Source organism: Spodoptera frugiperda, chromosome 8 (genome assembly GCF_023101765.2).
Source record: "Spodoptera frugiperda isolate SF20-4 chromosome 8, AGI-APGP_CSIRO_Sfru_2.0, whole genome shotgun sequence".
NCBI lineage: Eukaryota > Metazoa > Arthropoda > Insecta > Lepidoptera > Noctuidae > Spodoptera > Spodoptera frugiperda.
The window spans coordinates 2,847,369-2,875,280 of NC_064219.1; the positions used below are offsets into that span (position 1 = coordinate 2,847,369).

The following is a 27,912-nucleotide window of genomic DNA, read 5'->3' on the forward strand; positions in this document are numbered from 1 at the left end:
TGACAAACGTCAAAATTTGTCAATAATACGTTTCAGTGATCACAATTTTTTTGCTGTATTTATGATAGGGAGTAGGATAAGCTCGCATTTCTTTGTCTGAAAATTTTATGGAGATTTTGTGTTAAACAAGCCCGTGTGTTGGTGTTCTTGATGGTGTCCGGTGACGATTCAAATGGTGGCCGTTTGTCGCGTAAAACTACGAGGTCCCCGAACCGTAAGTCGAAGAAGACAGATGCAGACCTAGCCAAGGGGTCAGCGTTGCGACATGATTCGCAACCTTCAGTCCATAAAAGGAATCTTTATGTCGTTTCGTTCCCAATTATTATTTTATTTAACGTGCTAAGATCAATTTTGTATCAACTTTTTATAATTTTTAAATATTTGTATACGGCGTCGCATCGGTTTATGCACAAGCCTCGTAAGGCAGGCGAGTGTAACTTGGAAGTGGTGGTGAAGGACGGTATAGTGTCTACAGAGCTAGCCCCCAGTGAGGAAATGTCTCACATACACAATGTGGGTCCCGGAGACCCGTTGCTGGCCAAACAGAAACACCATCACCGGAAAGCTTTTGAGTATATCTCCAAAGCTTTAAAAATTGATGAAGAAAATGAGGGTGAGTTTTATCTAATACCTATTAGTTTTTATTTTAAATTTGGACTTAAAGTTATAAGACAAAGAATTATTTATTTACAATAAACCATGTACCTAACTTAACTCTCTAGTAGGACAATACCTATTTACTTTTTCACTAATGTGATTTGGTAAATGAGATTATTTTTCATACAAGTAACAATCCAAGTAGAATTGTATTTGCTGCCCATGTTATTGAAACTGAACACATTTTCAGAATTAGATTTATTTAGTTTGACCTGTTTGTTTGGGCAAATTTTGTTATTGAAATGTTCCCTTCCTGACATCCAATCAATCTGATATTTGGTACACACTCTTAATCTTGATGACCATACAATATAAGCTCATTAAAAAAAAAATGTAGTTGTACCATTTAATGTAACTTGTTGTTATTAAGATAATAGGTAGGAACACATGCTCAGTACCTAATTTATAATCCACCACCAGTGTTAGTCACTAAACCACACAAAGGACAAATACAAAATCTAGACAAAAGACAGAAAACTCATAAATTATTGAACTAAAACCTTTGTTCATTAATGTTATTAGTTTCCCTAAAACAAATTCAATTTTGTATTAATAAAAAGTGTTGTTCATGATGTAAACCAGTTCTTCTGGTCAGTGCCGGCGTTAGGGGGCGACATGGGCCGATGGCCCAGGGCGACAAAGTCTGGGGGCGCCAATAAAATGAAAAACTACTACTAACACTTGATATTGCTTCCCTCAAGTGCGCGCCACAATACCGGGGTGCCAGTGGCCCTTACGCCGGCACTGCTTCTGGTAGAATATCTTGAATATTCATAAATGCCAATAGTAAATACCTATTTATCACTAGTAAACAAGTCTTTTGTCTTTTAAATATACTTAGGATATGGCTCACAAAGAAAGCAGTCATCCTTTCCAAGTATTTCTATGCATTCCTTGTATTCTTATAAATATTAATGTCCATACTATTTCTGTTTAACTACTAAGTTTACTGTCTCTGGCATGTGTATTGAAAATCATCAGAGAATTCCATTCTGTTTATCATCACAATAAGTCTTATTTGTCAATTCACTGGATATGAAATGCCACTTAAGTAGTCATAGAGAGAATTCAAATTATGTTCTTGATTGGTTATATATTAAAATAATATTTGAACTACAGGTGGACCTGATGCCCACCTGAAGTTCAACATGTTTAGAGATTTTAACAATGTTGTTGTAGGATGTGACATAATGAGAGACATACTTTGTTATTAGATAACAATGAGTACATCTCTCTCGACACTATCAACAATAAGTAACATTCTCCCACAGGACAAAAAGAATTAGCAATAGAGCTTTACAAAAAAGGCATTTATGAGTTGGAACGAGGGATCGCCGTGGACTGCTGGGGCGGGCGCGGCGACGCCTGGCAGAGAGCACAACGACTCCACGACAAAATGAAAACTAATCTAGGCATGGCCAAGGACCGACTCCACTTCCTTGGTATGAAACTATCCACCTCCACTCACTGAGCATCACTGCCACAACTCCAAGCTATGACCCAACTACGCTATTTTATTTTGAAAGTGGAAATTGGCTGAATGTCTGCATGCTAAGCTTCTTTTATTTTTCTTTCAACATATATACACAACTTATCGTACAGTTTCTATTGAATATAATTTTATATTCCCCAATGTAGCCAACCTAGTCGCCCTCAGTAAGTTGGGCGTAGAGAGTGAGCCCGAACGGAGTGACAAAAAGCCGACGGAGTCGCCCCTAAAGGCGCGACGGCTTGAGAAGTCGAAGACAACGTTACTCGCGCATACAGAAAGTAACAGTGGTCAAACGAAGCCTCCGAACGAAGGTAGACACACAAGAAATAATGCTTAGCTTCGTTTGACGTAACCTAATGCAAAATTCAATCGAAAATTCAACTAACATTTTAATAACTTCATAGTTATAACACTACACTCGACATTGGAAACTAATTGGACTGTTTTTGTTTTTAAATTGTCAGTGTTTGCATGGGTTGTCTGCCTCCATCATTTCAGCTTGCAATCGTTTTGAATAACACTGTGTGATGTGTTTGTTGTGTTAAGCTTTCCACTGCATCTATACATAGGATATTTAATGAATTACCATTCTTTGAAGACTCCCCAGTAATTTTCCCGTTCATAATCCATCGATCATTTTGTATGCAAAGTGCATTAAGAAATGTTTGTCTTGTCGTTACATGTATGGACGCAGTACTTGCATAGTAACTAGGGCGGCAACTAGGTGCACACATTTATTAGCACAGCGCACAACTTGACACGTAACACGTCATTAGACCATGTTATCAGTGTTTAGAAGTCTAGATTTTCAGCTCAACAACACGGTCAAAGAGAAAATAAGATAGTTAAGACCGATGTACTACTTTCGTTAATTAGTGACGCTATTTATCAACAGTCTGCGTAGATTGCGGTAAGAATGCTTCTTCTAAACATGTTCAAGAAAAATTCGCTTACGCTTGCGTTTGCACACATTCGTTAAATGAATTAAGTAGTTATCTACGCCACGTTACGCATTTTCATTAAATAAATTTCCTCACAGATAAAGTTACGTCAAATTATGCAATTTACTTCTAAACGTTAAATAAATATTTGAAGACATAATGCGGTAAAATAACAAGATAAAAACAACTGCAAGGTTTCGATAAGATGTTGCTGATCTTTATGCAAAAAAAAACACGTCTAAAAATAACTGGTGTATCCTTGAACAATACAAAGCTGCTTATTTAATTTATCGAGCGAAAAATGTTATGCTAATTGTCGGTTCCTAGTTTAGTTTGGTCTCAGTTCACTTGTGTTGAATGGATGGCCGCGGCGCGTGGGGGAGGACGCAATCATGCGCACACTGCGCACACGCACGATCTTTTACATACGACCTGTATTTCCCTAACATCTCGTTCCGGTTCAGTGGGTGGACGCACAGCTACTGTTTCAATTTATCCTCATTTACATCGCCTACTTAGTTGAAAGCTATGTCTGTCTATTAAATCTTCACGCATGGTTTACGAACTGAATTTCGGCTGATAGGAAATTTGATACTAGTCTACGGATACTTCTTACAAGAATGAAAGTAATTTAGAACTGTGTATAGGTAATTGAAATAAAAGTTTACTAAATAAAATTCGATTTTAGCTAAAACTTCACCGACATTGAGACTGTTCCGCATAACTAATTGGTGATTGAAGATACTGTCTTCCAAGTAAAAAGTAACCTTGATTAACTATTTTATGTAGGAATTGTCTTTAGGAGGAAGTAGGTAGATACCCTTGTTAACTACTCATCAACAGTCCGTGACAGTCAACTGTGGGACAGTAGGTCTCCTCTATAAGAGATGATTCTCATAATTTCCATTCTTGGCCTGATTGGAGATCCCATCAGTTCCCTTAGTACGAGTTGGTTTTACGTTTAATGAGATCGAAAAGAGACCGCGTTTGGCGTTCTGATTGGTTAGTTCATTGGAGCCGGCCAATCACAGCGCCGGTCTCGTTTCGTTCTCGTTAAACGTAAAACAAACTCGTACTAAGTTCTCTGATTTAGTTACCAGAGAGCGCTTCTGCCTATCTCTGTCTCTAATGCCTTGTTAACATTACGCTAGTATTTTAGTCGAGTACCAAGTATTTAGTAGATCTCTTTTGCTTCTATCCCAAAATCTAAAAAGGAAAGAGCAACTAAATACTCGCGACTCGACTAAAATACTAGCGTAGTGAGAACAAAGCATAACAATTTTTTTAGTCGATTAATTGACTCTTAAGACAACCGCGGGAAAAGTTTAGCGGGAAACAAATGTATTCAACTCTGTCGTCTTCGTCACCGCTTGGCCTTGCTTCTATGCACATAAGTGTTACTCACGGCTATAAAACGTATAAAATCAACGAGCATAGAAAACTAAATTGATTATAATTCATAGACAATTTCCTGTTGATTTAATAAGATGAAACTTCGTTTGTTACAATTTCTCGCCAATTTCACAGCTAATGGTCCTTTGGCAATCTGTTGTAATCAACCGGGGGAAACGGCTTGTTATGGTGTTTATACTTCGTCTAATGTAACGTAGGCGTATTTTATTAGTCACTCTATAAAACGCCCTTTTTATTGAAATGGTCGTAGGAGCTAATGGTTGCGAACATGTCTAACCGTCTTCATTTATTTCCAACGTTTTTAACTGTATAGTTCTTTGTCTATTGAATTATTTTGTTTAAATTATCAGGGTAGTATGTCCTTCTGGTAGTTTTCTGGTCGTTCTGTTCTATTTAAAATTGTTTCACGTTATTCGAACCTCTAACTTCTCTTTTTTGAGGGGGAAAATCATCCAATGACATCTCTCGCCATGGGCGAGGAGTTTCAGACTCTAACTGACTAAAAACCACCCCATTCCTTCTCCTGATTTGAGCCGGAGCCCCGATAACCTGTTTCGTTGTCCGCAGCTCCGAACCTCTAACTTCCCTGGAGGTTTTATTTCCAAATCGCCTGCAAATGCAACTAGTTACCTGCAACTGCAACATGCTATTATACTCAACAGAATTAAACATTTACTAAAAAAGTTGACGTGCGTCTTCAACCGATCGATGTTCATTTTTTTTTGTTATTAACGTAAAACATCGTAACGGTCCTCGCTGGGAACCGTTAGGACTGATAGAAGTGATCTCCGTGACATTACTTCACGTCTGTAATACTTGAAAGGGCTAAGCAGAAACAGTTATCTTTACAGACAGTTATTAAAGTCTGTTGCCGTTTGCCATCCAATACTTATGGTCAGGTCATCGATGAAACTACTTCAAAAGCACTCCAAATATTAAACATTGGGTTAATCAGACAGACTTAAACTATTTACATAAAGACTAAATAGTAATTAGCACTAGCAGTATGTACCTAAACCGGAGTTGCGGGCTACCTAGCGGGTTTACCGGAGCTCCGGTTCGAAAAGCAGGAGTAGGAACGGGGTGGTTTTTAGTCAGTAAAAATCACTCCCTCTCGCCTCACCTAAGGCGAGAGAAGTCATTGGATGATTTTCCCGTCTTAAAAAAAAAAATAAACAAAAAGAAATGTACCTAAAACCTAACATTGTGTCGTGCTTGTTTCCCACAAACATACACAATCTAGTCTTCGAGCTGTATAAGTCTATTTATCGACAAAAAACCCATTATAATTGACAAGAGATCAATCAACAAAGGACCATGTTTGAGTGCCAACACGCTCACAAATACATTTCAGAGTCTATTCTAAGTCTATACCTACGGCTATACCTTTCTAAATATCTTCAATCCAATGCGAAATCAGTTCTTCTCAAATATTTACAAAGACACATTGTAATAGATACAATTGAGCCTATATAAAAGAAAGTTTTCACTGTCGTTTTTATAAAAGCACCTTTCCACAATGTCTGGTAGAAACCTCGTGATACGATACTATCGTCTGTCGGTCACTGACCCACTGACATTGGCACTGGCACCTTTTCAGCTACTCGATTCGATTACTCGATTTAAAAGCAAATCGATTCGGTTAAATCTGTCAATTTGAACTCGGGTGCTCTGGTCGATACAGAATTGGATGCATCGTACTTTGTGTATGTATCTACACGAATATTTTTATCGGGTGTGTCGAAGTTAGTCATGCAAGCCGTATTTATGTATGTAGGTATGCTTACACGATACCGTACCTATTTCCGTTTAAACATAAAATGGATGCTTGTGACTACAATAACTCGCTACATTTAAGTTAACCTACAAATATTTTGACTTTTGGTAAAGATTTTGAGTGCTAAACTTTGAAGGTCCGTGCGTGCATGAGTCACAAAGCAAATTAATTAGCACAACGTTTGACGCATGAGAATGGGGCCCGGGAATAGAGGGGTGGTGAAAATGTAACCTTGCTTTCCATGGCCATTCCAAATTCAAAACGTTTTAAAACAATGACAACTTTTTTTATAATAAAACCAGTTTTGTTTTTAAAGTATTATAGTTTATCTACATATTTTTACACTGTATTCATTCTTTATTTTACACTGTATTTTGACAGGTAACAACTATAGCTGCGTAATTAGATTTTATGTATTAACTTTATAATAGTTAATTGTTTATCACGAATAACGATCTCTTCCTGATTTTTTATAGTATCGTAATTTAAATGATACATAAAAAGTTTACACGTATGTTCTGAACGAAAATCTAGTTGTGTTTAATGCAAAATGTAATAATTTAAGTTTTAATAGTACCTATAAACGTCACCATTGGCCACGTGATGCAAGTAGTAAATATCCCTTAAAAACTGTTTTTACTAATACAGAAATACGTTTTAATTATAATATTATATTCTTATTACATGGGACTTACAACACATACAGTGAAAAGTGGGTGTACATTGTATAGCGGCATTACGTGCCGTAATGTGCACCTCTGCCTACCCCTTCAGGGATAAAAGGCGTGACGTTGTGTTATTGTTATCTTATTCTTACTACTACTACTGTAGTAGCTAACTGAATTCAATAGATTATATCCTTTTCATGAAGCAGTTCCTTTGTACGCTTTATTTATAGGAATCAAGTCAAGGAGGTTTTATGCTTCTATTTAATTATTTATGTTCATTACCCTTGATGAAATCGTGCGACGTTGACTGTACGCAAATGTATTAGTTGTGTGTATAATTAGTTTCTATGTAGAATTGTAGAGGGATGGTCAGTATGGTCACACTAACTAATAATAGTGTATAATAGTGTAATAAATGTAAAAGTTTGTTTGTTCGTCCGTCACTTTAAATCTACTGTACGGATTTTGATGAAAATGGGTGTACAGACAAGGTATGAGCTGACTTGGGTGATAGGATACTTTTTATCTCACGGGAATGCGGTGAAGCCGCTTGGCATTAGCTAGTACCTAATATATGGTATGCATGTGACGTAATCTTGTATGGAATTGGTAGAAATGGGCTTTAAGGTATGATTAGAAAGAGGTCTAGATTACAAGAAGTATTTTCTTGTTTGTAGTAAAATAATTCTTCTAAGCTTATTTTACGGTTTAGGGGGACTGAGCAGTGAATTATTAACACTTTCACTCTTCACAAAGAATGCTACTATCGCTATGAATCAGACGTGAAAGGACTTAAGTAATTTTTTCAGTTACAAGTGTATTCAGTGGCTAGAATTATTGACTGTAAATTCTGTGCTCATATTAACTACTAAAATGAAACACGTGCTAAAATTATGTTTGATTTTAAAATGAAGAATAATATTATATGTAGTCCAAGTGCAGTTTTAGTTCAAACAAGGGACACTTTAATTACCCAAGCCCAATTACCCCCTTCCCAATCCCAAACCCCAAGTTCCCAACAACCCTTAAATTTCTAACCCCCAAAAAGCCGGCAACGCACTTGTAACGCCTCTGATGTTTCAAGTGTCCATGGACGGCGGCGATTGCTTACCATCAGGTGATCCGTCTTCTCGTTTACCGGCTTATTCCATAAAAAACACTTAATCTCATCTTAAAGTAAATCTGTGGAGTTAGTAGACAAACAAGATTGTTTTTGTAAAAATTCTCTTTGAGTTGACCCAAATTGAATTTAAAAATAAAAGTCGCTGCACTTCGTAACCTCGTTTCTAAAATAGTGAGCTATAAACATAGGTAATTTTACTTTGAATCGAAAGACTTTTATAGACAGGAAGTGATAGATTTAGTATTATGGATTATTTGGACGTTTTATGTCTTGTTCTTTATTGGATGCTAAATTTAACCACGATTTTTCCATGTTTTCTTACGCGGAACTTCCTCAAATGTGTTAAAACTAAGATTACCAATCCAGCATGTTTCGAGATTTTGCGAGACTAACGAACTAAGAAATGGGCATTTAAATTAAGCTTTTTATTCGGTTTTACATGGATGGTTCGTTCTTAATAAATTAGATAGTCTACGATATTTAATTTAAAAGTTATGCCATACTTAAGCATCTCCCCGTATTACTTAAAAAATATTTATTATTTATCCCAATTTTCTCGCAAGTTCGTTGAAATGAGATTTTTGCAATTTTCCGTGAAGGTTATTTGCGTTCATACCCGCCTACGTCTTATTACTTCATTTAAGTAAGTGAAGATGATCTTTGATCCCCGCGGAGGGGACGCGAACACTTATTATAATATTTAAATAAAGATGCTAAAAAGGTGTCTATCTTTAGTCTCTTAAGAAAATGAATATTGTTGAGAAAACTGTGTCGTTTTTCTCAATATCGCCTAATAGAAAAGAAACACTACATCAATGAGTGGTCGAAAAATTCATCAAATTATGTCAACTGTAATAACTAGGTGTAATTTCGTACTAAATTCAGAGAAAGCTATCGTTACTGACATTAAAAAAGTACCGAGATTGACTAATTGTAAGAGAGATGACCCTTTTAATGAATCAATTATTTATTTTTCTCCTAAAATACTTAGTCAATTGCCATTCAATTTCAATCACGATGTGTGTGTCACCTCAATTTGGTCCGTCTGTCGTAACCATAATAGACTCTGACGCATCGTCGTTCAGCGAAAATAGTGCTTCAATTAGCAGCTTTAAATAGAGCAATGAACTTTAAAATGGTATTGGAATCAGTCAGACTTGACCTGTCAATTTTAGCTCATTGGTGGTTCAACGGATTCTGAAGTACAAACAAGGACTTAGAAAAAAATATTACACCTTCCTTTGTGTAATAATTAAGTAGGTACCCAGGTTTTGGCAAGTCCACCATATAATGTCAGACTGTAGTAGTAGACGTCAAACATCGTACCACCTCAGTAGCTAAAAACGGTAAATTATATTTATTTTTGCAAATATGTAGGTTACAATGTAACTCTTTTACACGTCAATCTCTTAACTAGATGAGGCCGGCATTTCCTATCCGACTACTCTGAGAAGAAATACTGAAACAAACTCAGAGGTAACTGAAATGTATGACGGTTGATTTTGTTAAGATATGAGACACTATCTGCCAATCCCTAATTCTCTAACCCCCTAAAAGACTGGTAACATGCTTGTAATTTCCCTGGTTTAGCGTGTCTCCATTGGCGGGCGCCGATTGCTTACCATCAAGTAGGTAATTCATTCTACTCATGTGCCGCCCTATTCCACAAAAAAACTGATTGTAAAACCTAACCAGAAGTGGTAAGATATGATATAAACGCTATTCGTAACCGTAACAAATATCACGAAAATCTGTGCAGCCGTTCTTGACAATTGGTGTAACTAATGCGTTTTTGTTCTATGTTATTGATTCCTGATATTTTCGTCTGAATAACATGTAATTAATTCTACAAACTTAACACGTTAGTTCTTTAAGGTCTTCGTCTCTTTTTGTAACCTTTTCTGATTGTTAAATAAATATAAAATCAAAATGTTTTTTCTAGATTTTCTTCGTATAAATTAAATCTACATAGCTTCTACTAATATTACCAAACAGTTCTATTGTATTGTAGCTACTTTATGTGATATTAATGCTTTTCCTTCATAATTTGTTGTAGGTCTAACTTTTACTAAAAATCTTTTACATAGATTTACTAATCGCTTTCCTAGATTGCATTTATAGGTGACATCGGTAGTGTTTATACAATTTTCCAAAAATAATCATTTTAGAAACAAATCTAAACTGCTTTGCTGCATAAATAGAAGATATGCTCCAATTATGTATCCCATTTAATGAGATACGTAAGTAATCCTAATGTTGTAATCTTCAGTCGCAGGTCGAAAGCTCACGACGGCTGGTCGTCGTGTGCCAAGTGGGGGAGGTGGCGGTCCCTTAATGAAGTCACAGACCCTGCCCCGCTCCATGGGCAGGTCATCATCACAGCCCAACAGCTCCAATGGAAGTTACAGCAGATATCCTGTGAAGCCAGCGTCCACACCGCCCGCCGTCAAACGACAGCTTTCTGTGAGTAATTTAGTATGTTATTTTTAGGTGAAATGTTCTTCTGATCACTTATAGTGCTACTTAATTTAGAGATACTACACTATACATATACGGACAAATTCACGCTGTGCCTTAATTCGCGCATAAGTAAAATACCTATTTAACACGCAAATAAATCTATTTTGTTAATTACTTACTAGGTAAAAAGTTCTATACCTACTATTATTGCCATTCCTAAAAAAAGTAACTAATATGTATTATTTCTAGAAGCTAATAATACTTTTAGGAAGGTTGTACGTAGCTACAATCTATCAAATATTACAAGGACGCGGCCAACGCATTGTGGTTGAATGGCCGACCTCAGACTATACGATTTATTGTATTGAATTACACTTTGATAAGTTAGGTACATTTTTTTATCTAACAAATTAAAAGCTTCATGATTGATTAAGCAATAGGTAGGTAACTAAAACTTACCTATTATTTTACACGATAATGACATAACCTACAATGATAACCTATATACAAAAGCGCTAGTTGTAGATAGCTATCTAATCTAGACTAGTAGACTCAATGTAACTTTTTTAAAACCACACGAAAGTGCGTGGCATCGACGAAAAAAGTTAATAACGGTCTATTACCGATGTATAAAAAAGTAAATTGATAGGCGCTTCACCAAATAGCTTTCACGTCAAAAGGTGGCGCGAAGTCGCATAGAATTCAAAATGGCGCCAAGTAGCGTATTTTTTTTAATTCCATCGACTATTTGTAAGTATGCGATGAACTTTTTTTAAAAAAGGAAGCCTTCGTTGTCACGTGACTTGTTTGCGGTCAGTTTGTGGAAATGTATCGCGTTACATTTCCGCCTTGAAAGAACACAATATGTGGGGTAACAAGGAAGTGCAATGCTCTTATATTACTAACTACTTACATAGTTGTTCAGGCATTGCGTGTAAGGCTAAGGCCAGATATATTTTATACTAAGTCTTCATATCGATTTGTCTGTTATCGAGCCGGTGTGAATGAATTCAATTCTTAAGTTAGTACAGCAACCCTAGAATAAGGTTGGTAATGCTATGTATTACTTATATCTATTGAAACATTACATGGTGATATCAAAAAGATATAAAAGTGCTTACCACGCACAGAAACATATCTGACTTATAACAGAAACATTTTATTATGGTACTGTATTAAAAGCTGTAAAAGCTAAAGTATAACCAAACAAGAGAGTGACGTCATCGCCATCAAAGCTTCACACGGTTATGTCATAGCGTGTCACCAAAGTTACGCAGTGTTGCCGTGTCACTTAATTCCATTACTGTTCCATTCGTTACTTATAATAAATAAGGGCTGATTTCAATAACCTATCTATCTGTTAATTTGTTTACTAAAAACAGAATGGTGACTCCTCCATTAATAATCCAAAAAAAAAAATCCTCAAATAATCCAAAAAAATGCGTGCCGAACGCGCTCTCGTTCAGATTTCTTTAAACGAAAAGCAAACTCGTACTATCCGTAGATAATAAGAAAAATAACATAATAGTTTTAGTCCCCCGTAAACAACAAACGAAAGTTCACACTACGATCTTTATAATCTGTAGATTTAGCTACTAAATGTAGATATCTATTTGACATAAACTACACACAATAGGTGACAAAATACCAAACCAACTCTACCACAGATTGGTTACGGGGACTGACCGTAAGTGACCCCACTTTTCACCAGCCGTGTTACAAGTCCCATGTACTAGGGGGTGAGCCTATTACATATTGCCCTACTGCAGGACTGGGGCTTCTAATTCCTGTCACTGATATGGAGCAATATCTACACCTTACCCTCATAAGCACCTACTTATAACGTGGTTCAGTAGGATCCTGTTACCTATAAGTCCTGTATCCAATGATTGCTGTTGCCCTAGTACCAGGAAATCCTGTTGTTACGTTATTTCGTTTATATTATAATGTACTTTCTAAGATTATTTAGACACCACTGACAAACGGTGAAGGAAAACATTGTGAGGAAACCTGAGCTTATAATTTCTAATTATAAGTTTGAAATCGCAACCCACATTGAGTAAGCGTGGAGATTAATGCTGCATTATTGCTGACCAAAGTCAGCAATAACCCCTTATGGGCTGTTGATATGATGTGATGATTTATGTTATTGATACGGAAATTCTAATTCACATTTTTTCCGTTTTGCTTTGCCATTGTCGGGTAAATATGTAGAAGTAACTTCACACTTTAATTCGTATGTTGTAAGATTCTAGAGTTTAGAAGCTAACGTAACGTAATAATTATTTTAGTTTACATCGAGATTGCAAAGGGTCACATTGATCGATTTTCATTGTTCGACCTTACAAAGTCGTTATAAAGTAGTAATACCGTTTGGTTATTGGATAAAATATTTTATTGAAACTGAAAAATAATAAAAGACTCATTCATTTTGCTAGGCACAAAGACAAAAGCCAATTTAGAAATTATATTTAATAATGTAGTTTCTAAAATTGGTTCTCGAAATCTTTAGAACATTAAGTAGATAATTATTTATCAGTGATCAGAAGAGCTTTCAGCTTAGCTTGTAATATTTAGGAAACAATAGAATTTCTAATAAAATATCTTAGACTTTCTATTTTAATTGGCACAATAGTTTAAATTGCTAAGAGTTAACCTAGTCTCAGCTAACTCACCGATTGGCATCTTCATTCACTCAAAATTCACTAATTTCTTTTTTTAATTGGAATCAGATCGATTGGTAAAATTTTTGATATTGTTAAAAATGACTGATTATGGAAAACTCAGAGAAATACATAACCACTTTTAGATCCTAATTAAATTACTTAATATGTTCTTTTTCAATTAATTCCTAGATTAATTTGATGTACTAACTGTCTGTTTGTTCTACTTTCTTTCTTCATTAACACTTCCATTCATCTAACCCACATCATCGCAATTCGCGTCTCAACTCAGAGCGCATACCAGGTACCTTCGAACGGGTCCCCAGTTCGCCGCGTGGTGGGGGGCGGGTCCCAGCGCGGCACCCCCACAAGGAGCAGAACGCCCCAACCGGCGCTCAGCGTGAGGGGAGTTGACCCCAAACTCGTCCAGCTGATCCTGGACGAGATTGTGGAAGGGGGTCCCAAAGTACACTGGGAGGATATCGCAGGACAAGATGTGAGTAGTGTTTTTTCATGTTTATAAGAAAGATTATTTAGTAATTTAAGGAATCGGGTAAAATTAACTGAAATTGGTGACGTTATCATTGATGATCAAATCTACTTATTAATTAAGTACGTTTGCGGTGCCCAAAAGAACCCATAGTTGGAACATTTTGCTGTATAAAATTGTAGACCACATTGTACACTATGGATGCATTAAAGTGATTTGATTTGACACTTATATCAGAAATTACTACGACTCGATGCTTTTCACTTGAAATTCGTCTTACAGTGCTTCTACTGTTTTATATGTTTGGCTATTGCCTCGCTGTAGGTACAAATGCGGTCTCACTGTCTAGGTGATCATTTTGCAGTGAGAACTCAGCTCGTGACGTCATAATGCTAATATGCGAACACCACTAACTAATCATGGAGTTGGCAGCGAGCCAGACTCTGTTCAATTAACAATATAGCTACTCACTCAGCCTAAAAGTTTGCGCCAAATTACGGTGCCTCCTCAGGGACTTTGAAAGACACGTTGAAACTATGTGTGTTAAGTAAATGTAGCTAATGAAAATTCTTTCAACGTTAGTTTTTAGTAAAGAATTATAGAGCCTTCTTGTTTAAGTGATGTCTCACCCTCTAATACATGGGACTGATTACGAAGCAAGTACAAAGAGGAGATGCCATAATGTGATTGTATACTGTGACACAAAAAAACAGCCCTCCCCAATGATATTAGTAAATAAAAAGTTCTGGATAGGTTAGGTATAAGCGCTCAGCAAGTGGCACATTAAAATGTGGACAATTGGCAATGTTTTTCTAGTATGGGATCGCTAGATGGAAAATAGAGAGGAGCGTGGTTTGTAACGTTTCGCGCTCCCCGTAAAGTATCACGCATTATGTTAAATGGAAATACATAATATCCTCTCTTTATTTGTTTTGGATTGATAAAGAGATGTGTGAGTGTTGTGTGAAAATTAAACGCGTCAGTGTTACAATAACATCCTGCACGATTGCTTTTTTCTATTATCTCACTACTGATCCTCGTTGTGGCAAAACTGTCTGCCATTTTTTCTGGGCACAAAAACATCATACTGCTCCGTCTACTTGATTAGCATTGTCCTTGAGAATTTTCGATACTTTTACGTAACTGCGAGCGCTTATGAGCTTTGAAGCTTCTGCCCGCGGCTTCGTCTGCGTTCTCGTGGAATAAAAGTAACCTATGTGTCATTCCAGATCATAATCTACCCCTGGTCCAAATTTCTTCCCGGTTTTTTCAGCCGTTTTGACCTGAAGGACTAACAAACATATAAACTTTTGCTTTTATAATATTAATAGGATAAATAAGATGACTTTGTATATAAACGGCAGAATAGGGTAGATGACTTATTTTTTATTTTAATTTCCGTCTTGTCGATTATTTTAAAACATTAGGCACGTATTTTTTATTTTCTTACAGAAAGTTTTCGACGATATTATATTGATGTAAAATACCGCGCAACGGCACTTCTACGTATTCTCTCCGTAATTTCTCCCACTCCTAAACTTTGATTCGTTTTATCTAAGTATTGTTATCGTATATGACAAAATAAAAAAAAATACGTGTCTAATATTTTTTCATTACCTAACTGACAGACTAAATAGATTTTTAATTTTCATACCCCGTCATCATCCCTATTACATTAGATACTTTACCTGGGACGGACATGTAACCCATTTCAAAATAATAATATTGAAACACTCGTAATTCAGTGAAATGGAATTAGTCTGCTGCATTCAACTGACAAGTTCACCCAGTTTGCAAATCTATTGGTGTCAAAGTTTTGTGGAAACTGTAGAACACACGAGCGTATCGGTTTAAACTATTTCTCGTGTACAAACGGAAATTGAAATGTTTGTTTGTTCGTGTGATATTCACGTTTGTTTAATGAGAGAATAGGAAGAAATACTTGCACAATATTTAGTTACCTACTTCTATTTCCGATATTGGCATTTTTTTATTTGAATTTCCTTTTTAAGGCCATAGACTTAATCCTAACATGACGTTCGTAATATGACTGCTTTTTTATGGTATAAGCCGGTAAACGAGCAGACGGATCACCTAATGGTAAGCCATCGCCTTTTGGCGGTTAGGAATTTAAGGGTTCTTAGGAATCGGGGATTGGGAAAATTGGGAAGAGAGGTTATTGGGCCTCCGGTAACCACACTCACTTAACGCAAGCGTTCACCAAAATTGGTGTTACATTTCATGTGTGCCGACCCCTTTGTGATTAAAAAGCATGATAATGTTAACATTATAACAGTTTGGCGTAAAACTAAAATAATTCCATCTGGGAATTGACAAACCTTGCATTATTTATGGTTATTCGCGTGCCACAAATGAGTATAATTAATAATAGAAATATAATCTCATTGTCAAATCGATAATATTGATCACACAACCGAACTTACCTCAGCGGAACAACGATTTAGTTCATTTAGTTAGATTGTTAGGTAACTGATGTTTCGTAACGTAAACTTGTACGTTGACCTTACGAGTAACTGTTGTCTAAGAAATCAGTGTCGATATTTAAGAGTTACATAAAGAAAAGTAATTTTGCTTAATAACGCCACTTTTAACCAGTTATTTTAATAGTTACATGTAATAGGGAGTGAGCCCCATTGCGCTTTGCCATCATTGTACCAAGCACAACACCAGACTCCGTGTTACTATTGAGAAAATTTCAAATAACTGAAAACCCCTGAGACCCTATTGTAGGCGTTTTAAATTCTGGCCAATGTCGCCTTGCGATGCGGAGACTTCGGGAGTAAAGAAAGAGACGCGTTACTCATAAGAATTACTTTAATTAAGTGTTCAATACAACTATCTTTTTTGAGGGGTGAAATTCATCCATTGACTTCTCCCGCCTTGAGTAAGGATCAGATTCTAACTGACTAAAAACCACTGCTCTTCGAGCTGGCACCCCGGTCTGCTAGGCACACCGCAGTCGATACCACTAACTTACACTACTTATAGGGGCGAGGTGTCACACACCCTACACTTTGCTTATTCATACAGGCAGACATTTCATTTTGCTTGCATCTTAAAAATATTTTCCATTACCTAACCTACATAGACGTATTTTGCAAGAGCTTGTACGTAAGTAAAAAGATGCTTAAATTAAGTTTTGTTAAGGTCGCTTTTACAATACTTATGTAAAAGTTTGAAGGGCAGATGTCGGTCACCCCGACGCAAAAAGGTACTGCGTAAAGTTACGTAAACTTTCGGTGATATAATCTGCTATTTTTGTAGAAAGACTGCTAATTTTGTACTTTTAAAGTTAACATGTAACGAGGAACAATTTTAATTAACACCCACATTTCGCTTCTATGTTATGAGTCCTATGTAATAGAGAGGGAGACTTGTTGTCATAAAACGAGCATCTCTACCTATCTACCCCTTTAGGGATGAAAAGGCGAACGTTTTGTTATGTATACCTTACGATTTAACTGTACAGTCCTACTGTACAGTCAGACTTACTCACGACTGTACAGAGTTAAGCAAACAGTTGAACTGTACAGTTACGTTTGTAGTTTACTTAGAATGCCTATGGCATTAAGCCCACCATTGTACATTAAGTTGCAAAAAGTTAAATAAATAAAGTGTGTAGGCTGTACAGTTAAAACTGGACAGTTGAAATGTGTAGCCGCTATTAACGTTGAAAGTTCATATTACGCTAAAATATAATTGCAATTTTCTAATGTAGTATTCATTTCTGAATGTATATATTTATTGATTGTATTGATTTCTCAGAAATTACCCATCTAATTTATTGACACAAGCTCTTTGTGCAAAACATAATAAAAAACAATAAACAAATCGATGAACCAACATCTAGTTATGTGAATAAGATTTATTATAATCATATCCGCTTAGTCTTGTTTGTTTTTTTATCTGGCAATATTAAAAATAATAGTGAAAGTTTACACAATAAACTTGTAAAAAATGTAAATAAAAAGTCAGACAGACCAATTATTATAGATAGGTGAATGTAAAGAAATCGAAAAGATTTACTGAAAGACTTGTTCCTATATCTTGAAACTTGTTAACTATTTTTAGTCTTAAATGTTATTAACTAATCACACTCGTAGCCAAAACTCGATTGCAGCGCCATCTACGGACTCTATCAAATTGATCAAAGTGTCACTTTAAATACTTCAATTTGATTTTCTTTACAATTAATAGGACGCGAAGGTACTTAGGTACCTTAATTAATTAAAAAAAACTACTACTTTAATATACCTATAAGACACGGACCTAATTGAAAGAAATCTTATAAGCGGGTTGGTGGCCAAACTTATCAACTTTAAAAAAAATCCACGAAGCTACCTATTATTCCTAATATATAATTGTATGTATCATCTGTCTTGTTGTAGGCCGCTAAGCAAGCATTACAAGAGATGGTAGTGCTGCCGTCGTTGAGGCCGGAGCTCTTCACTGGACTCCGGTCACCTGCGAGAGGACTCCTGCTGTTCGGACCACCAGGAAACGGTGAGTCAACACATGCTAATATTTTGATGGATACGGTGAAATTATGGTTGGTCTTATTAGTGTGTTGACAATATCTGGATTGTTAAAATTGGTGAAACTTGATGATAAACTGGATCAGATCTGAAAAACGAAACGAGCGCGTTCGGCGCTCTGATTGGCTGGCGCGAATGAAGCAACGAATCAGAGCTCCCAACGCGCTCTCTTTTCGATCTCGTTAAACTTTAAGCAAACTCGTATTAAGGGTACAGATTGGTTAAATTGAATCAGTAGAAAGAATCAGTGGAAATCAGGATGTTTAGTTACTTTTGAATGATAGACTGATTGCCTACTATCTATCAGGGTTTATACTGAGAAGAAAAATACATTATTTCATAGGGAAACCAATGAAAGTTATAGAAGATAAGAAAGAAAACAATTTATTTACACCGTAACATAAGCAAATCGCAAATGAACGCATATTATTATGGCCTTCGAGTATCTTTAATTCTAAAACCAAGTATAATTATTTATCTTTTTGCCCAAAATATACATTTCTATCTATTATAATTATATGTATAATGAATGTTGTGCAGGTAAAACGCTGCTAGCGCGGTGCGTGGCGGCGGAATGCTCGGCGACGTTCTTCTCGATATCCGCGGCGACGCTGACCAGCAAGTACGTCGGCGAGGGGGAGAAGATGGTGCGAGCGCTCTTCCAGGTCGCGCGGGAACTGCAGGTGAGATCTTCGACAGTAGATGATCACCATCATCAGAAGACACTCCAATTGCTACTATCAGTAGTAGCACAACAGTCACCGCGTCCTGGAAACTATCGTTTTCTTTTTCTTCTCCTCTAATAACATCTTCTGATTTGTTTCGTTGCGGGATCCAAGACAGTCATTCATTTCCCTGAGACGCGCCGGACTTCAGTGTTCCGGTGTTTTCATGTTTGTATCTACTGTAGATCCTGGCTTACAGGAGTTGCAGCGGTACGGGAGGTTGCGGCGGGCTTGGCCCAAAAAAAAAAAAGTCACCGCGTCGTATGTCGCGGAATGCCGCTCATGAATAGGAGCCTCTAGCATTGCTTGTAACTAATCGAATGCCTAGTCAAATAATTACGTGAGTAAACCGAAAAACAGAGTTCCGTGCTGAACCAAAGTTATTATAGGTACTTTGATGTGATGATTTTGCTAGACAAACTTTAACGAAACACTGGTTATTTCTCTCATAACCTATTAATGTTAACATTTCCTAATTTTTTTCATTTGACTTATTCCAGCCTGAAATGTGCTTGTTTTATTTAAATAAATTACTGGAACTCAACCGAATCATAAAAGTATCAGTAACCGCGTTAAACATCCGTCTTATTTACAAAAATATGGTTACTAGAGCGCCGCGAATCCGGGATAAAAACCCATTTCCGTATTATTTAGTCGTCAGTAACGCAAGAAATGACTATTTTAGATACATAGGTAATTATATTGAATACCAATTAATCACAAAACTAATTAGGTAATAAGGCCACGATGTTAATAGTAAAAGAGTGTAAATGCATAAAAATAATTAACGTTTCCTTCAAATAAACTTGTTATCTCGCTCGCAGTACCCGATGCCGTTGACCTCCTTTCGAACGCATGCTACCGATACTTGGTAAAAAACCTATCCGACATTTGAATGCACTTTCAAATACTTTGTTTGACTATGTATATGACTGAATAAATAAATTTCTTTAAACCGAATAGGTATCTGTATAGAAATGTATTGGTGTGTACATAACTTCACGCCTGTTTCCCATGGCGGTAGGCAGAAACATTGGACCGCCAATTGTTACGACTCTTACACACCTCTTTCGTTTCATCAACAGTCATCAGTCTTTTTATACCCTTGTTTAATATATCCCTAATCTGGTCTCTATATTATTAAAAATATATCCCTAATTTGGTCTCTTTATTATGTAAATCACTAGTTAAATCAGTTTATTCATTATATAACTTTATCGCCTATTTAAAAAACAAATATTTATAAATCTATGGAATTGATCAATAACTAAAATATATCGTTCAGCCATGAAATACTGCTAAAAACGATCAAGTTCACGGTCAATCAAACGAATGAACACGCTGTATATTAATATAAAACAATTATCCAGATTGGCGCGAGGTCGGCGCTCCAATGCGGCCCAATTATTGTGGAGACCGACCTCTCTGCCAATAGGTCAAGTGTAAATGAAAATGATATCCGTATAATTTGACGAATTTTGTTCCGTTAATTAACTGTCGAGGGCTTTAGGATTTTGAGGTGCTTTTCCATCGGAGATGTGCTAGGCTACGTTGTTATGGATGTGTGCAATCATATCATTGGTACAGATAGCATAATACTGGTGAAAACGGACTCAGCTAAACCATGTTTTTCAAAGATGCGTTCTATGGATGTCTTGCCCACTATCAATACATCGCATACTCGAGGTGCGCATCTTGCTCGCACAGCTATGTACATAGCTTAGTATCAGTAGAAACGGTCACATAGTTTCACAGTTTATTACATCTTGGTAGCATAGCTACATAGCACATCTCTGGTGGAAAAACACCGTTATGGTCGTAGTATAGATTACGACAAAATATTTTCCGATTGCCGTCTGGATTCAGAATATTGGTCACGTATTTTTAATGGAATTAAAACTTGAACGGTATGATAATTTGATACCTTAATCCTACGCTATCGTTATCCTTTTAAAATCTCAATAACTTTCTTTTAAAGCTGGTATAGAAAACAAAATAAAAAAGATATATAACACTTTTCAGCCGTATCTGCATAATCCTTTAAAAGCTTTTGGCGTAGCGTCTTACCAAGATTGCATTGGATTATCTCGTGGGAAATCTCTAAAATGTTTAAAGAAAACTAAGATACAAAAATACTATGTAATAGTATGTATATTTGTAACGTTTTTACGTTTAAATTATTTTAAAAAAACTGCATAATCACACAATTGTTTCGAATTTGGTCGACTTATTATCTACTTATGATCATGAATCCCGCTGATCATTTGAAACTAGACGAGCACCCTCGATCAATCTCGTGAATAAACCATAATGTATCAATTTAGTATATCTCTTATCTCACGATACTAAAACTTATCACACATATCTTAAACTTCATTTTCAATTATCCTCTTTATAAATGACCACAATATTTCTCCAACAGCCCTCGATAATCTTCGTAGATGAAGTAGACTCGCTTCTATGCGAGAGATCGTCGGGCGAGCACGAGGCGTCCCGGCGACTGAAAACGGAGTTCCTGGTGGAGTTCGACGGGCTCCCGGCCGCGGGAGCCGACAGACTCATCGTGATGGCCGCCACCAACAGGCCGCAGGAACTCGATGAGGCGGCGTTAAGGTAACCAACTAACTGTCGTACTTAGAAACATTTTTTTACAACATGCCCCCCCCCCTGGTCACGAAGGGTTAGGTGCACATTAGGGCAGGCAATTTCCCTATATCTTTTTCCTCACGAATCCTATTTACATGGGGTAATACGAAAATCCATCATGTATTTAGATTTATTTAATTTCGTATGAAAATAACATCATTGGAATGAAAGTGCAGACAACCAGTCTAGACTAATTAATAAAATTGAAGTGTCTGTTTGTAATATTGAAAAAACCGCATTATACGACATACATATGCATATACATAAGGTACATACACCCAAATTACATTTTTTACCATTTATCTGTTTGTTTATTCCGGCTAATATCTGAAATGGCTGGACCGATTTTTAAGGGACTTTTATTGGCAGGTAGCTGATGTACTAAGAAGTAACTAAGGCTACCTATATTTTATATAAAAAATCAACCCAAATTCTGTCAAAAGTCATTATTATACGCGAACGAATTTGCTGACAACAGCTAGAGAATAATATAATCAAGTGACCTAAACTTAAATACCTAATAAACCAATTCAATTCGCAGACGTTTCCCGAAACGCGTGTACGTGTGTCTACCGGACGTGCGCACCCGCATGTCTTTGATCCGGCGCGTGCTGGCGCGGGGCGCGGCCGCCGCGTCCATCAGCGACGAGGAGCTGGCGCGCCTCGCCGCGCTCACCGACGGGTACTCCGGCAGCGACCTCACCGCCCTCTGCCGGGACGCCGCGCTAGGACCCATTAGAGGTGAGCTTGTGAAGATAGATGACGTATTGTCTCTCTCTCACATTATCCTCTATTTCATTGTCTGGACTTTAAAAGAGACTATGACCTCTGAGTTTGTTTTGGCATTTCTTCTCAGAGTAGTCAGATAGGAAATGCCGGCCTCTTCTAGCTATTTGAAATATTGACGTGTAAAAGTGTTATTTTATGACCTATTTACAGAAATAAATATCATTTATCATTTATTGTAATGTCACCTAATAAATAAGGGATGATACGTGGGGAAGTTGGTAGAAAGTTGGCAGCCACGGTGGTTGCTCATACATTAGTCCCTATCTATAGGGTAGTCCCTGTCTATGCAGTAAACCGGTGATCGGGGAGCTGGTCACAAATCGCTGATGCCTTATGTAGCTATAAACACTTTAATCTACTATATGTTTTCGATCCACCCAAACAAATTGAAAAATTAGTCAGTTTTTGTCCTACGTCCTCTAGTTGAGGCAGAGGACGTCCATAGAAGGCATACGTATGCTGACCAAATAGGTCACGTTTTGAATAAGACCAGCATGAAACTGCTAACGAATAGAGATTAGTGGAGTAATGCCAGAATAGTCCCATTCGGTATTTCACTGTCTGAGGAATCTCATTAGAAGAGAATTCTCATTTTGGCGAAAAGGTTTGTCCCTAAAACATAACTGGCGATTTTTATTCCACATCTTCATCTTCCAAAATGCATGAATCAGACCTCGAACATAACTAGGCCACTCATGCAAGCTTACGTGTATCACAAAATCACAACGTAACGTGCATCTGGCAACACCAGTTTATCACGCAATATGCAATATGGCAACACCCACCTTGACCTCGTTTTTATTTAAATCTCTTATAACTCATAAAACGGTATCGAATCGACTGACAATAATGTGACACCCACGCCTTCCAAGTCGTGAAGTTTTAATGCAATGTTTTTTTATAAAGGTCGTACCGTCAAACGTTGCTTAACCCTTGTTTGCCGATGTATATGAGATAAGAATAGGAAAGACGTTGTGTCTCGTGTGCATCTGCGTTCCGACACACGAAGGGTTAAGATTAGTGGCGTGTTAATGTTTGAGAGGTTATAAACATAAGGTCTATAGTTATAGATTGTTTGTGTTATAGACTTCGTATTATAGAAAAGCTTCTGATATTTATATTACATTGCCGTCATCAGGGTGTTACTGTCCCAGTGCTACTGCGGGATTGATATCATAAAATAAGTAATACTTCGACGCCTAAAGGAGAAAATTTATTTATTACTTCTTTATTTTTGTTTTTAATTTAAGTAATACTTTATAGAACGCGGAATCTAACAAAAATAACAAAATACATCCTCCAAACCATAGATTCAAAAGTAAAATACTTTTAAATGAGCGAATCGCAAGTTTACATAGTACCTATTACTATGTACTATGACATAGGCACTAAGTCATGTATTTCATCACAAATACTAAGTCTTAACAAGCAATAATGAATGTTTGAGAGTATGGCCGTAACAGATATTACACTTATATCTTAAATCTCTGACACACACGCTACAATTATCGCCAGTTAGCATACATTAGATGGTCAATAAACTATGTCGTGTCGTAGGTGGCACCCACGACACGACACGACGTAATTATGTCAACTTTCTGTACCGGTGCTTGTGTAATGTGTTTGGTAATACGCCGGCCGGCGTTTGGGCGTAGTGTTGACTCCCGACTTGAACAAATTATAAAAAAAGGAAAGTGCATTTATTTGGCACACAATGCACTAAAACTATTTATTAGGATTAGAGTATAGAGGATAATCCTATGATTAGAGTATTTCCTTATTATGTACTTAGGAAAACATACCGAATTTATTAAATTCTAATATAATAATTTACACAAAAGGCGTTGAAATAACATGACTTGTGGTCAACTAGAAAATTCCAGGCAATTACTAAAGTAAGATTTATCAAATACTAGTGACCAACCCTGGCTTTGTTCGGGTGATGGCAATTTAATGAAAATTCTGACTATTATTTTTATATTTTCTTGTCTAGAACCTACACATAAGTATAAAAATGATCTACGGAAATCGACCCAACCGTTCCTGAGTTTTACACTTAACAACATTTTACCATTATATATGTATGTTTGATTGAAATCTTTTATCACAGAGCTGGACCCTGAAGAGGTGAAGTGCCTGGACTTGTCGCTGGTCCGCAGCATCACGTTCCAGGACTTCATGGACGCGCTGAAGAGGATCAGACCGTCGGTGTCACCTCACAGCCTCGTGGCGTACGAGAAGTGGTCGGTCCAGTATGGAGACCTCGGACTGTGAAGTGGTTTTAATACAGGTTTGTTAATTTTTTTTATATAGAATAAGTAAACGAGCAGACGGATTACCTGATGGTAAGCAATCGCCGCCGCCCATGGACACGACACTGGAGAAGATTAAGTTAATACTATGAATTCTTCGAAGACAACATTTTTTGCCGATATATTATTTCAACTAGAAGACATTTATAGCTGCTGACATTTTTTTCTTATTTGTCAACAAAGCACTTTATTTACACGCGACTGGGTCTAAATAAAGGCCCAAATCTTTGAATAAACCGGAAATTTCCGGATAAATTCAACGTCCATCGAGAAGGCCCTTCGCTTTAATCGACCATCATCATTCTGCTTTCGTCTACCGCTGAACATGGGTCAAGCCACTAAGCTAATTAATAACTTGATATCTTAGTGTAAAAAACTATAGTGAGACACTAAATTAACGCGTGCGCGAATGCAACGTCACCGCATCCTCGCACGCTACTCATTAGTAAGAGTCCTATTGTGACTTGAAACTAGTTGAGCTTTTCTCTATAATTTACGTAATTTTCAATTAATTTAGTTCCCATCTGTTCCAGGTATCAGGTATTTACTCGAAGTAATGGTGAGTCATTAAATTAAGGAATATAGACAATAGAGTACGATGTTGATTTACAATAATTGATAATATTTATCATGCAAGTATTCATCGCTCAAATTTTTATACATAATACGTTTAATTTTTTAACCCTGCCTCGGTACATTCGTGTCACACTCCACTATTTTATGGATCTCCTCAAACCCACATTCCCTGGGTGTCACCGAGGCACAATGCCAATTAATTTACTCTAAAATTGACGTTTTAATAAATACAATTCTCTTTTTTTTTGTATTATGAAATGAAGTCGCATCTAGTCAAAATTTTGTTGACTGTTCTCGCATGATGTGCATGGTAGAGTAAAACAGGGGGGAATAGAATTCAAGGAGTGAATAGATACAGAAGAAAGGTGAATAAAAATGTTGTGAAAATGTTCTAAATCTTATTCTTGTGTCTATTCACCCTTTGAATTCTATTCACCCCGTTTTACCATTACAGACGGCTTGCACATCAAGCCACCAAAATACTGTCAAATGTATGTTTTGTAATGAAGTTGATTCACTAAAGAGGTTCGACAACTTACGGTGGCTTGATGTCCTCGTGTCTGCTACCATCCCAATACTAGTGATGCCCAGTCGATAGTCCACTCGTATCGATGTTTGCCCTAATCGATTTTACATGTAACATAAAACTTGCCATGCAAAAGACAATGTTGATGCTTTTAATATTGAATAGTTTTTACTAGAAATAATTATTTTTAATTCAGACTCTACATGTTACAACAATCAACGTTTTATTCTATTGAAACAATTTATAAGGCTTTTTTTAAAAGAGACTAAATTAAAAATAGTTATGAAACCAAAATGTCCAAAATCCACTAAAATAGTCCTTAACGGGTGATGCCAAACAATATAACCCGGATCATTAAAGAAGCAGCTTCCCATGTATCTAGATGTAAAGAGATCGCTTTTGCTCCAAGGACTTCTCTATTGAGTCGGGTTATATAAGCCCTCCTAGTACCCGTCCAGTCAAAAGGAACGTTGTAGAATAGACTCTATGTCCAGCTGTGAGAGTAGATTTTTTAATGCCCTGCTTCCTTTTGGCTTGTTCGGATTATTTCAATCTTTCCTTAGGACCAAATTACGTGGAAACTTGCCATTGTCAATTTGATGGGAATTTTTATTTACTTTTGTCACTTGGATGTACAAATAAACATATTTGTTTTTATTATTATTAAGTACTCCACACACCTTATCTCCTGGTACATCATATTTATAAAATATTAAATAATGAACTTTATTATTCAAATAATAACGATCATAATATGAAATCCAAGTTATTCCTCAATAGAATTTGTTACCAATATATAGAATAAATTATATAATCTCATTTATAAATATACAGCTGAACAAAATAATGAAATAATGTACAAAATGCGTTTACCTTTAGTATTACCTCATAATTTTGTATATTTGAATTAATTGCAATTTATTAGTATTGTAGTGTAATAAATTTATTATATTTTAATTGTGTTTTTTAGTAAATTATCGACAACCTTTTAGATTTAGTATGTAAGAAGTTTCCCCTCTCCACTATGTATTGTAGACTTTTCCAATAAATATTCAACTCTATTTCAATACACTAATAATGCATATTAGAACAGCAAAAGTATACAAACTATAAGTAACCATTTTTCACGAACAAATATTTTATATGGAGTCAAATATCTCACACTTAAAGTTTGTACAAACATATTATATCTCATTTCCACGTATATATTGATTTTATACACATTATATACGTGTATATAGAATTAAAAGGAACGTAATCTCACTTATATACAGACAAATAGTATATAATATGTTAGAACAATTGTAACAAGAATCACCTCGTAAGGTATACGTAATATGTTTAATGGTCGAAATTCAGTGGAAACTACGGTATTTTTGTTCACCAGGTGGCGCCAGTGCGCCTCTTCTTTTTCATCCAATAGAGAATTAGCTAATGTCCCACTATTGGACGTTCAATATTTGACAGCTGTAGTGATTGGACAAAAAATCCTATTGCTGCGTAGCGCCATCTAGTGACCAAAATACGGTAGCTCCTTGCTTAGAGATTGAGTTTTGTTATTAATTCTACTAGATCTCTATCAGAAACTGAGATTAGTCCAGACATTTTGGGTTAATATTAACGTCTATTAGATAAATTTTGCCCAAAAACTATGTAAGTATAAATATAATTTGTTTTCAAAGGTTGTCGGTAATAATAATAAGTGTAGTCTAGTATTAGCACTGCCCAGTTGTTGAAAGTCCTTAGTTTTCATATAAATCAATTATTGTTTTATTGTATTTTTATATATTTTTGCTTGATCAGTTTTGCTATGGAAATTATACAAGACTTAAGTCTGTACGGAGATGTGGTTGACAGAATTAGTTGAATTTGTGCAATATAATACCATAATGGCATCCTACTGACACATGGTTATATTATATCGATTATTATAGCAGACTAAGAATAATTTATGTCGCAAAACTGATCAAGCAATACAAATCTCATTTTAAAATTGTTATCGAATGTACTTAATTAAATTTAATTCTGTTGATTTTATTATTTTTTCTTATTATTGAAATAAAATGAAATTCAGTGATTGCGAAATTATTATTATTAT

At 36.2% G+C, this 27,912-nt stretch overlaps 1 protein-coding gene across 3 annotated transcripts; it reads left to right on the top strand.

Annotated features, from left to right (window-relative positions):
- Positions 1 to 27,892, top strand: LOC118275362 (spastin). 3 transcript variants are annotated; one of them, XM_035593282.2, is made up of 11 exons: positions 4 to 613; positions 1,929 to 2,099; positions 2,296 to 2,460; positions 10,341 to 10,534; positions 13,487 to 13,690; positions 18,094 to 18,208; positions 18,781 to 18,923; positions 21,388 to 21,578; positions 22,153 to 22,352; positions 24,511 to 24,690; positions 25,246 to 27,892. In XM_035593282.2, exons 1-10 carry the CDS (start codon positions 151 to 153, stop codon positions 24,672 to 24,674), a joined length of 2,010 nt encoding a protein of 669 aa, XP_035449175.1. In that variant the 5' UTR covers positions 4 to 150; the 3' UTR covers positions 24,675 to 24,690; positions 25,246 to 27,892. The 3 variants fall into 3 exon arrangements, with proteins under 3 accessions (XP_035449177.1, XP_035449175.1, XP_035449176.1); XM_035593283.2 differs by having other exon boundaries at positions 13,499 to 13,690; XM_035593284.2 differs by lacking the exon at positions 2,296 to 2,460 and having other exon boundaries at positions 1 to 613.
- Positions 27,893 to 27,912: the final 20 nt, after the last annotated feature.

Excerpts from the sequence above, each read along its gene's own strand:
- LOC118275362 (XM_035593282.2), top strand. The coding sequence starts at position 151 with ATGGTGTCCGGTGACGATTCAAATGGTGGCCGTTTGTCGCGTAAAACT. Across the intron at positions 10,535-13,486 it reads CCGTCAAACGACAGCTTTCT|AGCGCATACCAGGTACCTTC; the intron begins GTGAGTAATTTA and ends GTCTCAACTCAG. Across the intron at positions 22,353-24,510 it reads CGCGCTAGGACCCATTAGAG|AGCTGGACCCTGAAGAGGTG; the intron begins GTGAGCTTGTGA and ends CTTTTATCACAG.